The sequence below is a fragment of the Salvelinus namaycush genome, chromosome 5, assembly GCF_016432855.1.
Source record: "Salvelinus namaycush isolate Seneca chromosome 5, SaNama_1.0, whole genome shotgun sequence".
NCBI lineage: Eukaryota > Metazoa > Chordata > Actinopteri > Salmoniformes > Salmonidae > Salvelinus > Salvelinus namaycush.
The window spans coordinates 74,019,284-74,039,283 of NC_052311.1; the positions used below are offsets into that span (position 1 = coordinate 74,019,284).

The 20,000-nt window shown below is 45.1% G+C and overlaps 1 protein-coding gene across 1 annotated transcript in view; it reads right to left on the reverse strand.

Moving 5' to 3' along the window:
• Window positions 1-17,140, reverse strand: part of col14a1a (collagen, type XIV, alpha 1a) — a 237,202-nt gene extending 220,062 nt beyond the window's left edge. The window contains exons 1-3 of the mRNA XM_038995206.1: window positions 16,948-17,140; window positions 14,946-15,064; window positions 3,936-4,052 (exon numbers count right to left, since the gene is read on the reverse strand). Coding sequence (XP_038851134.1) covers window positions 3,936-4,052; window positions 14,946-15,036 — 208 coding nt within the window. The 5' untranslated portion in view covers window positions 15,037-15,064; window positions 16,948-17,140. The remainder of the gene's footprint in view (window positions 1-3,935; window positions 4,053-14,945; window positions 15,065-16,947) is intronic.
• Window positions 17,141-20,000: the final 2,860 nt, after the last annotated feature.

A 20,000-nucleotide genomic window follows, 5' to 3' on the forward strand; every position in this document is an offset into this window, starting at 1 on the left:
TTATTACCCTGTGTTCATTCATTATTATTACCCTGGGTTCATTCATTATCATTACCCTGTGTTCATTCATTATTATTACCCTGTGTTCATTCATTATCATCACCCTGTGTTCATTCATTATTATTACCCTGTGTTCATTCATTATTATTACCCTGGGTTCATTCATTATCATTACCCTGTGTTCATTCATTATTATTACCCTGTGTTCATTCATTATCATCACCCTGGGTTCATTCATAGTGGCGCCAAAGGGGATAGCTTCCGTTTAACGTGCTCCTAACCAATTGTGCTATTTTGTGTGTTTTTTTTGCATTGTTTGTAACTTATTCTGTACATAATGTTTCTGCTACCGTCTTTTATGACTGAAAAGACATTCTGGATATCGGAGCAGTGTTTACTCACCTCAAACTGGACAAAGATTTTTTCCTTAATGAGTCGGACACGAAGGATATACTGGTTCTCCGAGACCAGAGACCGAGACCAAATTCCCTGTCATTCGCATGAAGAAAATACGGAAATACAGGGGGCGGAGATTGGGGTGCCTTGTGAGAATTAGTCGGCGACTGGGTTACTCCCCTCTACCGTCCGTTCTATTGGCCAACGTGCAATCACTGGAGAATAAACTGGATGATCTCAGTTCGAGACTATCCTACCAACGGGACATTAAAAACTGTAATATCTTATGTTTCACCGAGTCGTGGCTGAACGACGACATGGATAATATACAGTTGGCTGAGTTTTCTGTGCATCGGCAGGACAGAACAGCTATGTCTGGTAAGACGAGGGGTGGGGGCGTCTGTCTATTTGTCAATAACAGCTGGTGTGCGATGTCAATGTGAAGGAAGTCTCGAGGTATTGCTCGCCTGAAGTAGAGTACCTCATGATAAGCTGTAGACCACACTATCTACCAAGAGAGTTTTCATCTATATTTTTCTGAGCCGTCTATTTACCACCACAAACCGACGCTGGTACTAAGATTGCACTCAACGAGCTGTATAAGGCCATAAGCAAACAAGAAAATGCTCATCCAGATGCGGTGCTCCTAGTGGCCGGGGACTTTAATGCAGGCAAACTGAAATCCGTTTGACCTAATTTCTACCAGCATGTCACATGTACAACCAGAGAGAAAATCCTCTAGACCACTTTTACTCCACACACAGAGATGCATACAAAGCTCTCCCTCGCCCTCCATCTAGCAAATCTGACCATAATTCTATCCTCCTGATTCCTGCTTTCAAGCAAAAACTAAAACAGGAAGTACCAGTGACTCGCTCAATAAGAAAGTGGTCATATGATGCGGATGCTACCCTACAGGACTGTTTTGCTAGCACAGACATGAATATGTTCCAGGATTCATCCAATGGCATTGAGGAGTATACCATCTCAGTCACAAAGGAGCGGGACAGTAATCTGGACGCTTATAGGAAATCCCGAACTATCAAACAGGCAAAGCGTCAATACAGGACTAAGATTTAATCCTACTACACCAGCTCTGACGCTCGTCACATGTGGCAGGGCTTGCAAACTATTAAGGACTACAAAGGGAAACTCAGCCACGAGCTGCCCCATGACGCAAGCCGACCAGATGAGCTAAATGCCTTTCATGCTCGCTTCGAGGCAAGCAACACTGAAGCATGCATGAGAGCACCAGCTGTTCTGGACGACTGTGATCACGCAAGACCCTTAAACAGGTCAACATTCACAAGCCTCAGGGCCGGACGGATTACCAGGAAGTGTACTCAGAGCATGCGCAGACCAACTGCCAAGTGTCTTCACTGACATTTTCAACCTCTCCCTGACCGAGTCTGTAATACCTAATGTTTCATACAGCCCATACAGCATGGAACCAGACTGATACAGCCCATACAGCATGGGACCAGACTGATACAACCCATACAGCATGGGACCAGACTGATACAGCCCATACAGCACGGGACCAGACTGATACAACCCATACAGAATGGGGCCAGACTGATACAGCCCATACAGCATGGGACCAGACCGATACAGCATGGGACCAGACTGAAACAGCCCATATATCATGGAGCCAGACTGATACAGCCCATACAGAATGGGACCAGACTGATACAGCCCATACAGCATGGGACCAGACTGATACAGCCCATACAGAATGGGACCAGACTGATACAGCCCATACAGCATGGGACCAGACTGATACAGCCCATACAGCATGGGACCAGACTGATACAGCCCATATAACAAGGGACCAGACTGATACAGCCCATACATAATGGAACCAGACCAATACAGCATGGGACCAGACTGATACAGCCCATACAGCACGGGACCAGACTGATACAGCCCATACAGCATGGAACCAGACTGATACAGCATGGGACCAGACTGATACAGCCCATACAGAATGGGACAGACTGATACAGCATGGAACCAGACTGATACAGCCCATACAGCATGGAACCAGACTGATGCAGCCCATACAGCATGGAACCAGACTGATACAGCCCATACAGCATGGAACCAGACTGATACAGCATGGGACCAGACTGATACAGCCCATACAGAATGGGACAGACTGATACAGCATGGAACCAGACTGATACAGCCCATACAGCATGGAACCAGACTGATACAGCCCATACAGCATGGAACCAGACTGATACAACCCATACAGAATGGGGCCAGACTGATACAGCCCATACAGCATGGGACCAGACCGATACAGCATGGGACCAGACTGAAACAGCCCATATATCATGGAGCCAGACTGATACAGCCCATACAGAATGGGACCAGACTGATACAGCCCATACAGCATGGGACCAGACTGATACAGCCCATACAGAATGGGACCAGACTGATACAGCCCATACAGCATGGGACCAGACTGATACAGCCCATACAGCATGGGACCAGACTGATACAGCCCATATAACAAGGGACCAGACTGATACAGCCCATACATAATGGAAACAGACTGATACAGCCCATACAGCATGGAACCAGACTGATACAGCCCATACAGAATGGGACCAGACTGATACAGCCCATACAGCATGGAACCAGACCAATACAGCATGGGACCAGACTGATACAGCCCATACAGCACAGGACCAGACTGATACAGCACGGGACCAGACTGATAGAGCCCATACAGAATGGGACCGGACCAGACTGATACAACATGGGACCAGACTGATACAGCCCATACAGAATGGGACCAGACTGATACAGCCCATACAGCATGGAACCAGACTGATGCAGCCCATACAGCATGGAACCAGACTGATACAGCCCATACAGCATGGAACCAGACTGATACAGCATGGGACCAGACTGATACAGCCCATACAGAATGGGACAGACTGATACAGCATGGGACCAGACTGATACAGCTCATACAGCATGGAACCAGACTGATACAGCCCATACAGCATGGAACCAGACTGATACAGCCCATACAGCATGGAACCAGACTGATACAGCCCATACAGCATGGAACCAGACTGATACAGCCCATACAGCATGGAACCAGACTGATACAGCATGGGACCAGACTGATACAGCCCATACAGCATGGAACCAGACTGATACAGCATGGGACCAGACTGATACAGCATGGAACCAGACTGATACAGCATGGAACCAGACTGATACAGCATGGAACCAGACTGATACAGCATGGGACCAGACTGATACAGCATGGGACCAGACTGATTCAGCATGGGACCAGACTGATACAGCATGGGACCAGACTGATACAGCATGGGACCAGACTGATACAGCATGGAACCAGACTGATACAGCCCATACAGCATGGGTCCAGACTGATACAGCATGGGACCAGACTGATACAGCATGGGACCAGACTGATACAGAGCTTCTACTACTCTGAACTATATACAGTAGAATGCGTACATCAACTAAAGGCATAGACAGATTATTAGACATCTTACCTGGTTCACTGTGGTATAAAACTCTGTAGCCGTCGACATTCCCTTTCGGCTCTTTCCAAGACACATGTAATTTGCTGGTAGCCAGCACTTTAAAACGTAATCTTCTGGGAGCTGGAACTGAAACAGAACAACAATAGACTATCATTAATACTGACTCATTCAGTTACAGTTTGTGTATTGATGATTAATATGTTGAATACAGATTTTTGTCCCAAATAGCACCCTATTCTCTATTTAGTGCACTACTTCTGACCAGGGCCCATAGGACTCTAATTGAAGGTAGTGCACCACAGACGGAATATGGTAAGATTTGGGAGGCAGATACAAACCCCAGCAGGTGTTAGTGCCACTACAGTACTACACATCAGCCAGGTTAATCACACACAGACATTGAACAGACGTCCACAAAGAAAATCCATTCTGGTATAACACAATAACATATTGGATAACATATTGGATAACATATTGGAAAACATATTGGAAAACATATTGGATAACATATTGGATAACATATTGGAAAACATATTGGAAAACATATTGGATAACATATTGGATAACATATTGGATAACATATTGGAAAACATATTGGAAAACATATTGGAAAACATATTGGAAAACATATTGGATAACATATTGGATAACATATTGGATAACATATTGGATAACATATTGGATAACATATTGGAAAACATATTGGAAAACATATTGGAAAACATATTGGAAAACATATTGGATAACATATTGGATAACATATTGGATAACATATTGGAAAACATATTGGATAACATATTGGATAACATATTGGATAACATATTGGAAAACATATTGGAAAACATATTGGATAACATATTGGATAACATATTGGATAACATATTGGAAAACATATTGGAAAACATATTGGAAAACATATTGGATAACATATTGTTGTCCAATAACATATTGTTGTAGAATAGAATATTGCTGTCCAATAACATGTTGCAAAACAAACAGTTATAGACAGAGAGGGTTCTTAAATATCAGTCATATTCTCTTACTTTTTGAGACAGGGAGGGAGGGAGGGAGGGAGGGAGGGAGGGAGGGAGGGAGGGAGGGAGGGAGGGAGGGAGGGAGGGAGGGAGGGAGGGAGGGAGGGAGGGAGGGAGGGAGGGTCATTTTTATAGCCTGAAAACCCAACTGATAAACTTTGTTTCATGTAAAATAATTGTGAAACAGAGCGAATCAGATGGGATTCCAGGCTAGCGTTTCTAAGCCGATGACAGCATCGACATTTCCTTTCAAAAAGACAGGTGCTGCAGACTGTTAAGAGTCAGTAAATGTTTGATCTCTCAGTTGATGGAGAATCAATCAGCTTCACCTGCTGTCCCGATGGAAAGAACAGTCCGTGGAAGACATTCTCTTAGGATTACGTTAGAGCAGCCAGGCTATAGCTAGATATTGATGCTATCTGCCGTTTCTATACGCAGGCTGCTATGAGGAAGTGAATGAGACTTTTTTTTACATAAAGTTGCTCTTACTTCTTAGTACCATGTAACAGCATGGTGTTTCTCGTAGCCAATAAGATCAACCAAATGAAAAGTGGTTCTCTTTTTTCCCCAACTATGGACAGACATTATTCCAGTAGTATGGTTAAATACTACTATCTGAGATTGACGCAGAACTATTTATAAGGTTGTTGCATAGCACTTTCACCATTCACTTGGTCTACATTCTATGTTAGTTGAACTACAAACTAGTCACCAGAACCACACTACTACATTCCCACCTTTTGAGTTGAGAAGACAATGAGAAGTTGAGAAGACACTGAGAAGTTGAAAAGACACTGAGAAGTTGAGAAGACACTGAGAAGTTGAGAAGACACTGAGAAGTTGAGAAGACACTGAGAAGTTGAGAAGACACTGAGAAGTTGAAAAGACACTGAGAAGTTGAGAAGACACTGAGAAGTTGAGAAGACACTGAGAAGTTGAGAAGACACTGAGAAGTTGAGAAGACACTGAGAAGTTGAGAAGACAATGAAAAGTTGAGAAGACACTGAGAAGTTGAGAAGACAATGAGAAGTTGAGAAGACACTGAGAAGTTGAGAAGACACTGAGAAGTTGAAAAGACACTGAGAAGTTGAGAAGACACTGAGAAGTTGAAAAGACAATGAGAAGTTGAAAAGACAATGAGAAGTTGAGAAGACAATGAGAAGTTGAAAAGACAATGAGAAGTTGAGAAGACACTGAGAAGTTGAAAAGACACTGAGAAGTTGAAAAGACACTGAGAAGTTGAAAAGACACTGAGAAGTTGAGAAGACACTGAGAAGTTGAGAAGACAATGAGAAGTTGAAAAGACAATGAGACGTTGAGAAGACACTGAGAAGTTGAAAAGACACTGAGAAGTTGAAAAGACACTGAGAAGTTGAGAAGACACTGAGAAGTTGAAAAGACAATGAGAAGTTGAAAAGACAATGAGAAGTTGAAAAGACAATGAGAAGTTGAAAAGACAATGAGAAGTTGAGAAGACAATGAAAAGTTGAAAAGACAATGAGAAGTTGAGAAGACAAGGCTCAATGCCCAGGCCAACAAACACAGTGGTGTTTGTTCCACCTTGCAAGTAGTAGAATGGGTACCAATGTAATCTTTACATGCTTATAAATCTATGAATCTACTACAGTATCTACCATATAGGGACTTGAAGCTGTTTATTAGGAAGAATATAGGCATGTAAAGTTATATACAATCTGGCACAAGCTATAAATAAACGCTGAAGGATAAAGGGAAACTTTTAATTCCGAGAAATAGATATATATAATCACTAACCTGATAGGAACACATCTGGGGATTGTTTCTGTGTTGAGTAAATATCTCCTATAAACCTGATAGGACCTCATCTGGGGATTGTTTCTGTGTTGAGTAAATATCTCCTATAAACCTGATAGGACCTCATCTGGGGATTGTTTCTGTGTTGAGTAAATATCTCCTATAAACCTGATAGGAACTCATCTGGGGATTGTTTCTGTGTTGAGTAAATATCTCCTATAAACCTGATAGGACCTCATCTGGGGATTGTTTCTGTGTTGAGTAAATATCTCCTATAAACCTGATAGGACCTCATCTGGGGATTGTTTCTGTGTTGAGTAAATATCTCCTATAAACCTGATAGGACCTCATCTGGGGATTGTTTCTGTGTTGAGTAAATACAGTGCATTCGGAAAGTTTTCAGACCCCTTGACTTTTTCCACATTTTGTTATGTTACAGCTTTATTCTAAAATGGATGACATAGTTTTTGTTCCTCATCAATCTACACACAATAGCCCATAATGACAAAAAACGAAAACAGGTTTTTATAATTTTTTTCAAATGTATACATAAAAAATTATAAAAATAACTTATTTACATAAGTATTCAGACTCTTTGCTATGAGACTCTAAACTGAGCTCAGGTGCATCCTGTTTCCATTGATCATCCTTGAGATGTTTCTACAACTTGATTGGAGTCCACCTGTGGTAAATTCAATTGATTGGACATGATTTGGAAAGGCACACACCTGTCTATATAAGGTCCTACATTTGACAGTTCATGTCAGAGCAAAAACCAAGCCATGAGGTCAAAGGAATTGTCCATAGAGTTCAGAGACAGGATTGTGTCAAGGCACAGATCTGGGGAAAGGTACCAGAAAATGTCTGCAGCATTGAAGGTCCCCAAGAACAAAGTGGCCTCCATCATTCTTAAATGGAAGAGGTTTGGAACCACCAAGACTCTTCCTAGAGCTGGCCGCCCCGGCCAAACTGAGCAATTGGGGTAGAAGGGCCTTGGTCAGGGAGGTGACCAAGAACCAGATGGTCACTCTGACAGAGCTCCAGATTTCCTCTGTGGAGAAGGGAGAACCTTCCAGAAGGACAACCATCTCTGCAGCACTCCACCAATCAGGCCTTTATGGTAGAGTGGCCAGACGGAAGCCATTCCTCAGTAAAAGGCACACGACAGCCCGCTTGGAGTTTGCCAAAAGGCACCTAAAGGACTCTCAGACCATGAGAAACAAGATTCGCTGGTCTGATGAAACCAAGATTGAACTCTTTGGCCTGAATGCCAAGCGTCACGTCTAGAGGTAACCTGGCACCATCCCTACAGTGAAGCATTGTGGTGGCAGCATCATGCTGTGGGGATGTTTTTCAGCGGCAGGGACTGGGAGACTAGTCAGGACCGAGGGAAAAATGAACAGAGCAAAGTACAGAGAGATTCTTGATGAAAATCTGCTCCAGAGCGCTCAGGACCTCAGATTGGGGCAAAGGTTCACTTTCCAACAGGACAACAACCCTAAGCTCACAGCCAAGACAATGAAGGAATGGCTTTGGAACAAGTCTCTGAATGTCCTTGAGTGGCCAAGCCAGAGCCAGGACTTGAACCCGATCGAACATCTCTGGAGAGACCTGAAAATAGCTGTGCAGCGACGCTCCCCATCCAACCTGACAGAGCTTGAGTGGATCTGCAGAGAAGAATGGGAGAAACTCCCCAAATGCAGGTGTGCCAAGCTTGTAGCGTCATACCCAAGAAGACATGAGGCTGTAATCGCTGCCAAAGGTGCTTCAACAAAGTACTGAGTAAAGGGTCTGAATACTTATTATGAAAACGTGATATTTCAGTTTTAAATGTGTATAAATTTGTGCTGAGTAAATATATCCTGAAATTTCTGTTCAGTCCCATAATCTGAACATATGCTGTGATCTCTAGTGTTTTATCCAACCGTGTGTATAAACAGGTTTGTAATGAATAGAGACATTTGGTGACACCTTAAACAGTTATACAGGCCTAGAACACCCCCTGGGAAACAGAAAAGACAATTAAATAATGACTGGATACTAGATGTGAATATAATGTGAGGTATTTAAAACCCCCTGGGAAACAGAAAAGACAATTAAATAATGACTGGATACTAGATGTGAATTTAATGTGAGGTATTTAAAACCCCCTGGGAAACAGAAAAGACAATTAAATAATGACTGGATACTAGATGTGAATTTAATGTGAGGTATTTAACACCACCTGGGAAACAGAAAAGACAATTAAATAATGACTGGATACTAGATGTGAATTTAATGTGAGGTATTTAACACCACCTGGGAAACAGAAAAGACAATTAAATAATGACTGGATACTAGATGTGAATTTAATGTGAGGTATTTAAAACCACCTGGGAAACAGAAAAGACAATTAAATAATGACTGGATACTAAATGTGAATATAATGTGAGGTATTTAAAACCACCTGGGAAACAGAAAAGACAATTAAATAATGACTGGATACTAGATGTGAATTTAATGTGAGGTATTTAACACCAACTGCCTGGCCAGAAGTAGCTACAAATTCATAAATTCCCATCTTTAAGTACTTTCCATTTGTACCGTCTGACTCACTGCACATGAATTGAGTTGCCGGAGGATAGAGGATGTTTATTAGTCCAGATAGACATTAGTCTTCTGCTTTTGTCAACTCGCTGAGATACACACATAAGGTGGGAGAGGCTGGAACAGAGGTTACGTTCCTGTCAAGGGAACATCGGCAGTATGTGGCACCTGAGATATTGATGCCAGCAACCCTCTGGTTCATTCACTGATAGATCACCCCCCCGAGTGCATGGGAGCATCTGTCAGCCTGACTCAACTGTACATGAGATCTGAATAATGTATCGGAACATATACGTCCATTTGCTCTGTGTGAGGATGAGGGTGTGGAGGATTCCTAGAGGAAGAGTGGAACACTATTGTGAGTCGAGGTTTCCACAGATGAATACGTCAGCTGTGAGAGGGATTCCTTCACGATGTGATGCATTTCCTTATTCCACCCTTGGCTATCAGCATGTCATTGTTCCACCCTTGGCTATCAACATGTCATTATTCCACCCTTGGCTATCAGCATGTCATTGTTCCACCCTTGGCTATCAGCATGTCATTGTTCCACCCTTGGCTATCAGCATGTCATTGTTCCACCCTTGGCTATCAGCATGTCATTGTTCCACCCTTGGCTATCAGCATGTCATTGTTCCACCCTTGGCTATCAGCATGTCATTGTTCCACCCTTGGCTATCAGCATGACATTACTCCACCCTTGGCTATCAGCATGACATTATTCCACCCTTGGCTATCAGCATGACATTACTCCACCCTTGGCTATCAGCATGTCATTGTTCCACCCTTGGCTATCAGCATGTCATTGTTCCACCCTTGGCTATCAGCATGTCATTATTCCACCCTTGGCTATCAGCATGACATTACTCCACCCTTGGCTATCAGCATGTCATTATTCCACCCTTGGCTATCAGCATGTCATTGTTCCACCCTTGGCTATCAGCATGTCATTATTCCACCCTTGGCTATCAGCATGACATTACTCCACCCTTGCTATCAGCATGTCATTACTCCACCCTTGGCTAGCAGCATGTCATTATTCCACCCTTGGCTATCAGCATGTCATTATTCCACCCTTGGCTATCAGCATGTCATTGATCCACCCTTGGCTATCAGCATGTCATTGATCCACCCTTGGCTATCAGCATGTCATTGTTCCACCCTTGGCTATCAGCATGTCATTATTCCACCCTTGGCTATCAGCATGTCATTATTCCACCCTTGGCTATCAGCATGTCATTGTTCCACCCTTGGCTATCAGCATGACATTATTCCACCCTTGGCTATCAGCATGTCATTGTTCCACCCTTGGCTATCAACATGTCATTGATCCACCCTTGGCTATCAACATGTCATTGTTCCACCCTTGGCTATCAGCATGTCATTATTCCACCCTTGGCTATCAGCATGTCATTGTTCCACCCATGGCTATCAGCATGTCATTGTTCCACCCATGGCTATCAGCATGTCATTTTTCCACCCTTGGCTATCAGCATGTCATTGTTCCACCCTTGGCTATCAGCATGTCATTGTTCCACCCTTGGCTATCAGTATGACATTACTCCACCCTTGGCTATCAGCATGTCATTGTTCCACCCTTGGCTATCAGTATGACATTACTCCACCCTTGGCTATCAGCATGTCATTGTTCCACCCTTGGCTATCAGCATGTCATTGTTCCACCATTGGCTATCAGCATGTCATTATTCCACCCTTGGCTATCAGCATGTCATTATTCCACCTGTTCCCTACCATCCTCTCACTTCTCAATGATTAAACACAAAGTGACTCCATGACAGTTACATTATAATATACATTAGAACAGACAATGATACAGAAACAAGCAGCCCTTTCAAGTGGTTTTATCTCTCCTCTCATCCCTCTCTCCTCTCATCCCTCTCTCCTCTCATCTCGCTCCTCATCTCTCTCTCCTCTCATCCCTCTCTCCTCTCATCCCTCTCTCCTCTCATCCCTCTCTCCTCTCATTCCTCTCCTCTCATCCCTCGATCCTCGTCCCTCTCTTCTCTCCTCTCATCCCTCTCTCTCCTCTCATCCCTCTCTCTCCTCTCGCTCCTCTCATCCCTCTCTCCTCTCCTCTCTCTCTCTCTCCTCTCATCCCTCTCCCATCTCCTCTCATCCCTCTCTCTGTCCTCTCGCTCCTCATCTCTCGCTCCTCATCTCTCTCTCCTCATCTCTCTCTCCTCTCCTCTCTCTCTCTCTCTCTCCTCTCATCCCTCTCTCCTCTCATCCCTCTCTCCTCTCATCTCGCTCCTCATCTCTCTCTCCTCTCATCCCTCTCTCCTCTCATCCCTCTCTCCTCTCATCCCTCTCTCCTCTCATCCCTCTCTCTCTCCTCTCACTCCTCATCTCTCTCTCCTCTCTCTCTCCCTCTCCTCTCTCTCTCCCTCTCCTCTCTCTCCCCCTCTCCTCTCATCCCTCTCTCCTCTCATCCCTCATCTCTCTCTCCTCTCATCTCTCTCTCCTCTCATCCCTCTCTCCTCTCATCCCTCTCTCCTCTCATCCCTCTCTCCTCTCATCCCTCTCTCCTCTCATCCCTCTCTCCTCTCATTCCTCTCCTCTCATCCCTCAATCCTCGTCCCTCTCTTCTCTCCTCTCATCCCTCTCTCTCCTCTCATCCCTCTCTCTCCTCTCCTCCTCTCATCCCTCTCTCCTCTCCTCCCTCTCTCCTCTCATCCCTCTCTCTCTCCTCTCGCTCCTCATCTCTCTCTCCTCATCTCTCTCTCTCCTCTCCTCTCTCTCTCTCATCTCATCCCTCTCATCTCATCCCTCTCTCCTCTCCTCCCTCTCTCCTCTCATCCCTCTCCTCCATGTGAGGAGTCTTCTGTTGTGGCAGATAGCACTTACCCCTGAATCCTCTGAGCCCTTTACCTGTCTGTCTGTATGTCTTCCCTCTCTCTGCACGCTGCTCACCTACCTGACTAAGGCCTAGCTTCATCTTTTTTGAACATTTATCTGTTACCAGCATGGTGCGTAAATCCCTGCTGAGGGTATTTAAATATTAAGGCTAGTCCTCGATCACACCACGTGGACAATGAGGCTGCAGTATACATCCGTGGCCGTTCAGTCAAAGTTGGTTAAGAGAACTGTCATGTTAAATACTACAAATGTGGGGATTAGAGAAGACATATTGACCAAGAGTTATTTGGATAATGTGAATTAGGTTTACATAGAATGTCAATATGTTCTTCATTCTACTCATCCAGGCCTAAATGAAACCCCAGACATGGATTTAAAATTAACATTAAGACAGTAGCATTAACAACACAAGCCATTATGACCACTCTACGCTCTACACTCCTAGAACAAAAGGGTGCTATCTAGAACCTTAAAAGGGTTCTTCGGCTGTCCCCGTAGGAAAACCCTTTGAAGAACCCTTTTGGTTCCAGGTAAACCTTTTGAGGTTCCATGTAGAACCCTTTCCACAGAGGGTTCTACATGGAACCCAAAAGGGTTCTACATGGAACCCAAAAGTGTTCTACCTGGAACCAAAAAGGGTGCTCCAATGGGGACAGCAGAAGAACCCTTTTGAAACCTCTTATTGTAAGAGTGTACTCTACTGTGCAGGTAATTAAAAACACAACAATCTGTGTTGGTTTTATTGAACTGTTTTTCTGACACTCTCATCAGCATCTCTCCCTAAACATACAAATTCACCAATCTAGATTTTAACACGCTCAAATGAAACACCTTGTTTTTCTAATTAGGTAACTAGAAGCTAATCTGATGCCATTTGGAGTACAGCACGAAGCTGACCCGTACAGTCAGACATGGAATCAATAGAGAATCATTAGCGAAGGACTCGGTCATATGAAACAGCAAGTCACTGACCCCAGAGCCTGACCAGACAACACACTGTGGTGCCCAGAGACAGATAAAGAGGCTCGCTGTTACAGCTTGTAGCAGATAGTTGTGTCCAGTGTCCACTACAATAGGAGACGAAAGACAGTGGTGACTGGAGGTTCAAATGACCTAAAATCACTTCTTTTTGCAACAAATGTAACTCCCAGTGTATTATATATACAGGAAACGGTAAGTGGCCTAGCTTGATCCGAGCAGAAAGCTGTGGGGGAGAGACGTGCAGACCAGATATATATTATATATACACCCTCCACTGACAGGAGCCAGAAATCCCCCTCTTCACACCAGACCTGGGTTCAAATAGTATTTGTTAATGGTTTGATTGAGCCTGCCTGGACTGCCAGATGGACAGGGATGACACTCTTGGGAGTTGGGGCTATCCTGCTCTCCCACACCAGATGAACCCAGGTCTGCTCCACACCAGTCCACAGAGCCTCCACTCCCATACCAGATGAACCCAGGTCTGCTCCACACCAGTCCACAGAGCCTCCACTCCCACACCAGATGAACCCAGGTCTGCTCCACACCAGTCCACAGAGCCTCCACTCCCATACCAGATGAACCCAGGTCTGCTCCACACCAGTCCACAGAGCCTCCACTCCCACACCAGATGAACCCAGGTCTGCTCCACACCAGTCCACAGAGCCTCCACTCCCATACCAGATGAACCCAGGTCTGCTCCACACCAGTCCACAGAGCCTCCACTCCCACACCAGATGAACCCAGGTCTGCTCCACACCAGTCCACAGAGCCTCCACTCCCACACCAGATGCTTTACTTTGCCTGCATCCCGAATGGCACCTTATTCCCTATATAGTGCACTACTTTTGACCAGAGCCCTATGAGCCCTATGGGTCCTGTTTAAAAGTAGTGCACTACATAGGGAATAGGGTGTCATTTGGGACGCAAGCATTACTTCTGGCCATCGGGATCTTTTCGCGCCGAGGCCTGGATGGAATGTTAAGCTGAGCTACGTCCAAGCAGCACACAGCCAGGACAATTAAATGTTGATATGTCCCTGGAGGACGTTATCATGTGATGATCCCCCCCTCTGATAAGATCCTGAATGTTCCCCCTTTCCGATCCGCTCACAGCAGACCTGGGTTCACATACTATTCAAAATCTTTCAACTATTTGGGGGGGGGGGGGGGGGTGACTGAGTCTGCCTAAAGTGCCAGATAGGTTTGAGGGTTTGCCATTTTGAGATTATTCTATTGCCCAATTAAACCAGGCAGGCTCTATCAAGCACAGATTTTTTTAAAGTATAGTATTTAGTAGTATTTACACCCAGTTTGTCTCCAAGACCAGAGCAGACAAGACCAAAGGAGACCACCTGCACAGGGTTCTTCCATTGACCACAGGTGAAGGTTGTTACATGATAGATGACTGATTAAAGAATCATCTTGAGGATATCAAGTCGGCAGCCCAGCTGATAGCAATCAGATGTGCTTCTGTGACTGGGTCTTATATCTCATTATAAGGCTCGGTTTATGCTCCATGTAGAAATGTATATGATTACACCCAAATAATATTCTTTACAAAAAAAGCATGACAAACACAAAACAAGAATCAAATTGTATTATTTGAATGTAAAACAAAGACATGGTGTGAGGGTGAAATGGCATGTCCACATACAGTAAGAGATGGAATGAAATGGGACCAAATCTGCACATCAAAAGAGGTGCTGACAGAGGAGACCACCAACAGAAGCATTTGGGTAATCCTCCAGTCACAGTGTAGTCCTTACCTTGACCCTGGGCAGGGGCTGGGAAATGTACAGCCAACACCAGGAAGAGCAGAGGACACCACGTCCTTATTGGGAGTCCTACAATCAGCATCCTTACAACTGTGATGCTCCTTCTGCACCTAGCGGGGAGAGGAGGACAAATACAGACTATTTAACGCTGCCCAACTGCCACAGCTGTGGGCTTTGGAGAGCGCTAGAAAGAGGTTTTAGGAATAATGATGCATGAGAGAGAGAAAGAGAGCGAGAGAGAGAGAGAGAGAGAGATAGTGAGAGAGAGAGAGAGAGCGAGAGCGAGAGAATGAGAGAGAATGAGAAAGAAGGACAGAGAGACAGAGAATGAGAGAGAAAGAGAGAATGAGAGAGAGAGAGAGAGAGAGCGTGTATGAGAGTGAGAGTGTAAACATATGTTTCCCATGCCAATAAATCCCCTTAAATTGAAAATTGAAATTGAAATTGAGAGAGAGAGAGAGAGAGAGAGAGAGAGAAACCAGCATTGAGTAGTAACAGACGTTCATAGCTATAGGGCTTTTTCAGTGTCGAGGCCCAGCCTGTCTCAAGTGAGGGGGAAAAGGGGAAGATCAGAGTCACTTTGAGAATGGGAAGTTGGAAACAGAACAGTAGAGGACTTTGTTACATTTTGACAGACAGGCCCAAGAGAACATTTCCTGAGTGCCATTGTTGACATTGAGAACAAGCAGAGCTCAACTTGTCTGTCACTCATCATTAAGGCTTTGACCAGACAGGCAGATTGTAACAGCAGCACAGGAATGGAGGAAGCTAGTACAATACTGCCACATAGGACTACTGTAGGGCAGTAGGCTGAAAATGACCAGCTTTACTCACTTGTGTAAAAAAAATAAAAAATCTATGAATATATTCAATGCATTCATTATACTCAAACAGCATTGATGATGAAAATAGATTTCCAATCAACATCCCTGGACATATAAGTGAATAACGTGTCAAAATGTGTCTTTACATACAGAGATACTGTACATCATAATTCTAGCATCTGTGTCCATCAAACTAAGCCTGGACATTGACTTCATGACAGAGATATCATTTAGACATTGAACAATTTTATAAAAAGCAAAAGCATAACATGTTTTCTTCAAAAAACATTATTTGCTATACTTATGCAATACAATTTAACCAAAACAAAAAATATATTGTCATTAGATTTAGGTTAAAAGTTGGGTGAAAAAGGGATATGTTTTTTTTTACAGTTCCATGACAGGTTCCCACGTTGTTTCAATGTCATCACGTTTATTTATTGTTGTAAACAGCGTTGATTCAACCAGTTTGTGTCCAATGGGAAGTAACTATTTGCTGACAAACATTGGATGTTTTTTTCCCTACTTGTAAACCCTTGGCCAATTATCTTCAAAAGAGGAAGTATACACGAATCAGCACATTCAATTTGAAAGCTGAAACTGCTGATGAAACTCGTTAAGTAGTAATCCCTAAACGCAGTCCAATCAAAATAAACCTCATCAATCTGAAATATGTAGCCTACACGTCAATAGAAGATGAGATAGAGACAAAACGCATCTTGTCGCCCTGGAAACAACCGGAAAATAGACATATTTCGTAGTTTTTTTGTTGTATTTACAATGAAATTCCAAGGAAGACCATAATCATGATAGTTAGTAATACATAAAAATAATTTCTGACTTGATTTATAGGCACACAAAAAAACATTTGAATGGCTTAAATTACTCCAGTTGTGCAACTATCCCAGTGCCTACTTCACAAGTTAATTGTTAACTTCTGCACCCGACAGGAAACTGATGAGAAGATTGCCCACAAGTTTAGTTAAATTCTAGAACTTTCAATTCGTTTACAATTCATTTGGTAATTTATCAGTATACTTGATCAAGTCAACCTATCCACTTGATTGCCTCTGAGAGCGCAGAGTAAAGGACCATAGTAAATATAGGCTAAGCACTCCAAACAAAACAAATTGCATACTGAATTCATGAAATAGCAATCCATAACTCACAAATCATCAAATCCTAAACGCTCCTATTTCCCACGAATCCTCTCAATCCCCAGAGTGTCTGTCTCCCTGGTTTGTTTCAGCCTCTCTCAGTCAACTATTCCGTCAGTCAGTCCAGACTAAAACTGGGGGTGGGTGTTTCTTGCGTCGTTATTCACCCATCCCTTCGGCTATTCATCCCCCTTCTACTTCTCTCTCTCTCCTTCCTTCACCTCATTTCATCCGGTGGACTGACGTGGGAAAAAAAGAAGAAAAAAATCGACCAATTGCTGCTGAACAGAAGGACGGAGCGAAACGGGAGGGTGGAATTCGATAAAACCCTCAGGCACTTTCCCTCGACAGGACTTGTCAAGTAAACGACTTGTAACCGAATGTAGGTTTTAACACTCGGGAAATGGTCATTTAGCTCTATCGTTAGTTTTCATAGCATTGTTATGTCTGACACCGACTGGATTGGAATTGTGGACTGAGCAGGTGCTTCGGGAAATTCTGTTGCGCGCTCTCTGGTGCTCTGAGGCTGTGAACGCACCAAGTGACTATACATTTAAACATACATCTACGCTAAGTTGTTCCTTGAATGGCTGTTGCGTAATATCTAATGAACATTTGCAAATTCCTTAGGAATAGGGCCTAATTTTAGTTGACTTGTCTTTTGGGACAGCGGAATTTGAAACGTGGGTAATAGTGAATTGTGCAGCATTGCGGCTCTGGAATAATCTACACTTTACACCAGGTGTACCGCAGCGATCAATGCCCCTCATCCTCTTTCCCTACCCACCATCCCAAATGGCACCATATTCTCTATATAGTGCACTTCGTTTGATTAGAACCAAAAGAGCACCATTTTCTCTATATAGTGCACTATACTGGTCTGTCTGTCCTCCTTTTTATTTTTTTATTTAACTCGGCAAGTCAGTTAAGAACAAATTCTTATTTTCAATGACGGCCTACCTGCCTTGAACGACAGATTTGTACCTTGTCAGCTCGGGGATTTGATCTTGCAACCTTTCAGTTACTAGTCCAACACTCTAACCACTAGGCTACGCTGCCTCCCAGCTCCTAACACCTCTCCCCTCCCAGCCAGCCCCTCCCAGAGAGAGAGGGAAACCTAGACCCTCCCAGCCCCTCCCAGAGAAAGAGGGAAACCTAGACCCTCCCAGCCCCTCCCAGAGAGAGAGGGAAACCTAGACCCTCCCAGCCCCTCCCAGAGAGAGAGGGAAACCTAGACCCTCCCAGCCCCTCCCAGAGAGAGAGGGAAACCTAGACCCTCCCAGCCCCTCCCAGAGAGAGAGGGAAACCTAGACCCTCCCAGCTGCTCCCAGAGAGAGAGGGAAACCTAGACCCTCCCAGCCCCTCCCAGAGAGAGGGGGAAACCTAGACCCTCCCAGCCCCTCCCAGAGAGAGAGGGAAACCTAGACCCTCCCAGAGAGAGGGAAACCTAGACCCTCCCACAGAGAGAGGGAAACCTAGACCCTCCCAGCCCCTCCCAGAGAGAGAGGGAAACCTAGACCCTCCCAGCCCCTCCCAGAGAGAGAGGGAAACCTAGACCCTCCCAGCTGCTCCCAGAGAGAGGGAAACCTAGACCCTCCCAGCTGCTCACAGAGAGAAGGAAACCTAGACCCTCCCAGCTGCTCCCAGAGAGAGAGGGAAACCTAGACCCTCCCAGCTGCTCCCAGAGAGAGAGGGAAACCTAGACCCTCCCAGCTGCTCCCAGAGATGGAGGGAAACCTAGACCCTCCCAGACCCTCCAAGAGAGAGAGGGAAACCTAGACCCTCCCAGCTGCTCCCAGAGAGAGAGGGAAACCTAGACCCTCCCAGCCCCTCCCAGAGAGAGAGGGAAACCTAGACCCTCCCAGCCCCTCCCAGAGTGAGAGGGAAACCTAGACCCTCCCAGCCCCTCCCAGAGAGAGGGAAACCTAGACCCTCCCAGCCCCTCCCAGAGAGAGAGGGAAACCTAGACCCTCCCAGAGAGAGGGAAACCTAGACCCTCCCAGAGAGAGAGGGAAACCTAGACCCTCCCAGCCCCTCCCAGAGAGAGAGGGAAACCTAGACCCTCCCAGCCCCTCCCAGAGAGAGAGGGAAACCTAGACCCTCCCAGCTGCTCCCAGAGAGAGGGAAACCTAGACCTTCCCAGCTGCTCCCAGAGAGAGGGAAACCTAGACCCTCCCAGCTGCTCCCAGAGAGAGAGGGAAACCTAGACCCTCCCAGCTGCTCCCAGAGAGAGAGGGAAACCTAGACCCTCCCAGCTGCTCCCAGAGAGAGAGGGAAACCTAGACCCTCCCAGCCCCTCCCAGAGAGAGAGGGAAACCTAGACCCTCCCAGAGAGAGAGGGAAACCTAGACCTTCCCAGAGAGAGGGAAACCTAGACCCTCCCAGAGAGAGAGGGAAACCTAGACCCTCCCAGCTGCTCCCAGAGAGAGAGGGAAACCTAGACCCTCCCAGAGAGAGAGGGAAACCTAGACCCTCCCAGCTGCTCCCAGAGAGAGAGGGAAACCTAGACCCTCCCAGAGAGAGAGGGAAACCTAGACCCTCCCAGAGAGAGAGGGAAACCTAGACCCTCCCAGAGAGAGAGGGAAACCTAGACCCTCCCAGAGAGAGAGGGAAACCTAGACCCTCCCAGCCCCTCCCAGAGAGAGAGGGAAACCAGAATGTATGACAGTCCCAATGATGTCACCTCACCTGTCTTTGACTAGGCTGGGAGCATCCAATGGCTGCTGGGTAGGAATCAGTTCCTTTCAACACTTTCACACTGCAATGAGATACTGCTGAATATATGGATTGTCTGTGTGGGGGTGCGGGGGGGGATAATTAGACCCAAACAAATCATGAGAAAACAAAAAGATAAATACTTGACACGTCGGAAAGAATTTACAAAAGAAACAGAGCAAACTAGAATGCTATTTGGCCCTAAACAGAGAGAACACAGTGGCAAAATACCTGACCACTGTGACTGAACCAAAATTAAGGAAAGCTTTGATGTACAGACTCGGTGAGCATAGCCTTGCTATTGAGAAAGGCCGATGTAGGCAGACCTGGCTCTCAAGAGAAGACAGGCT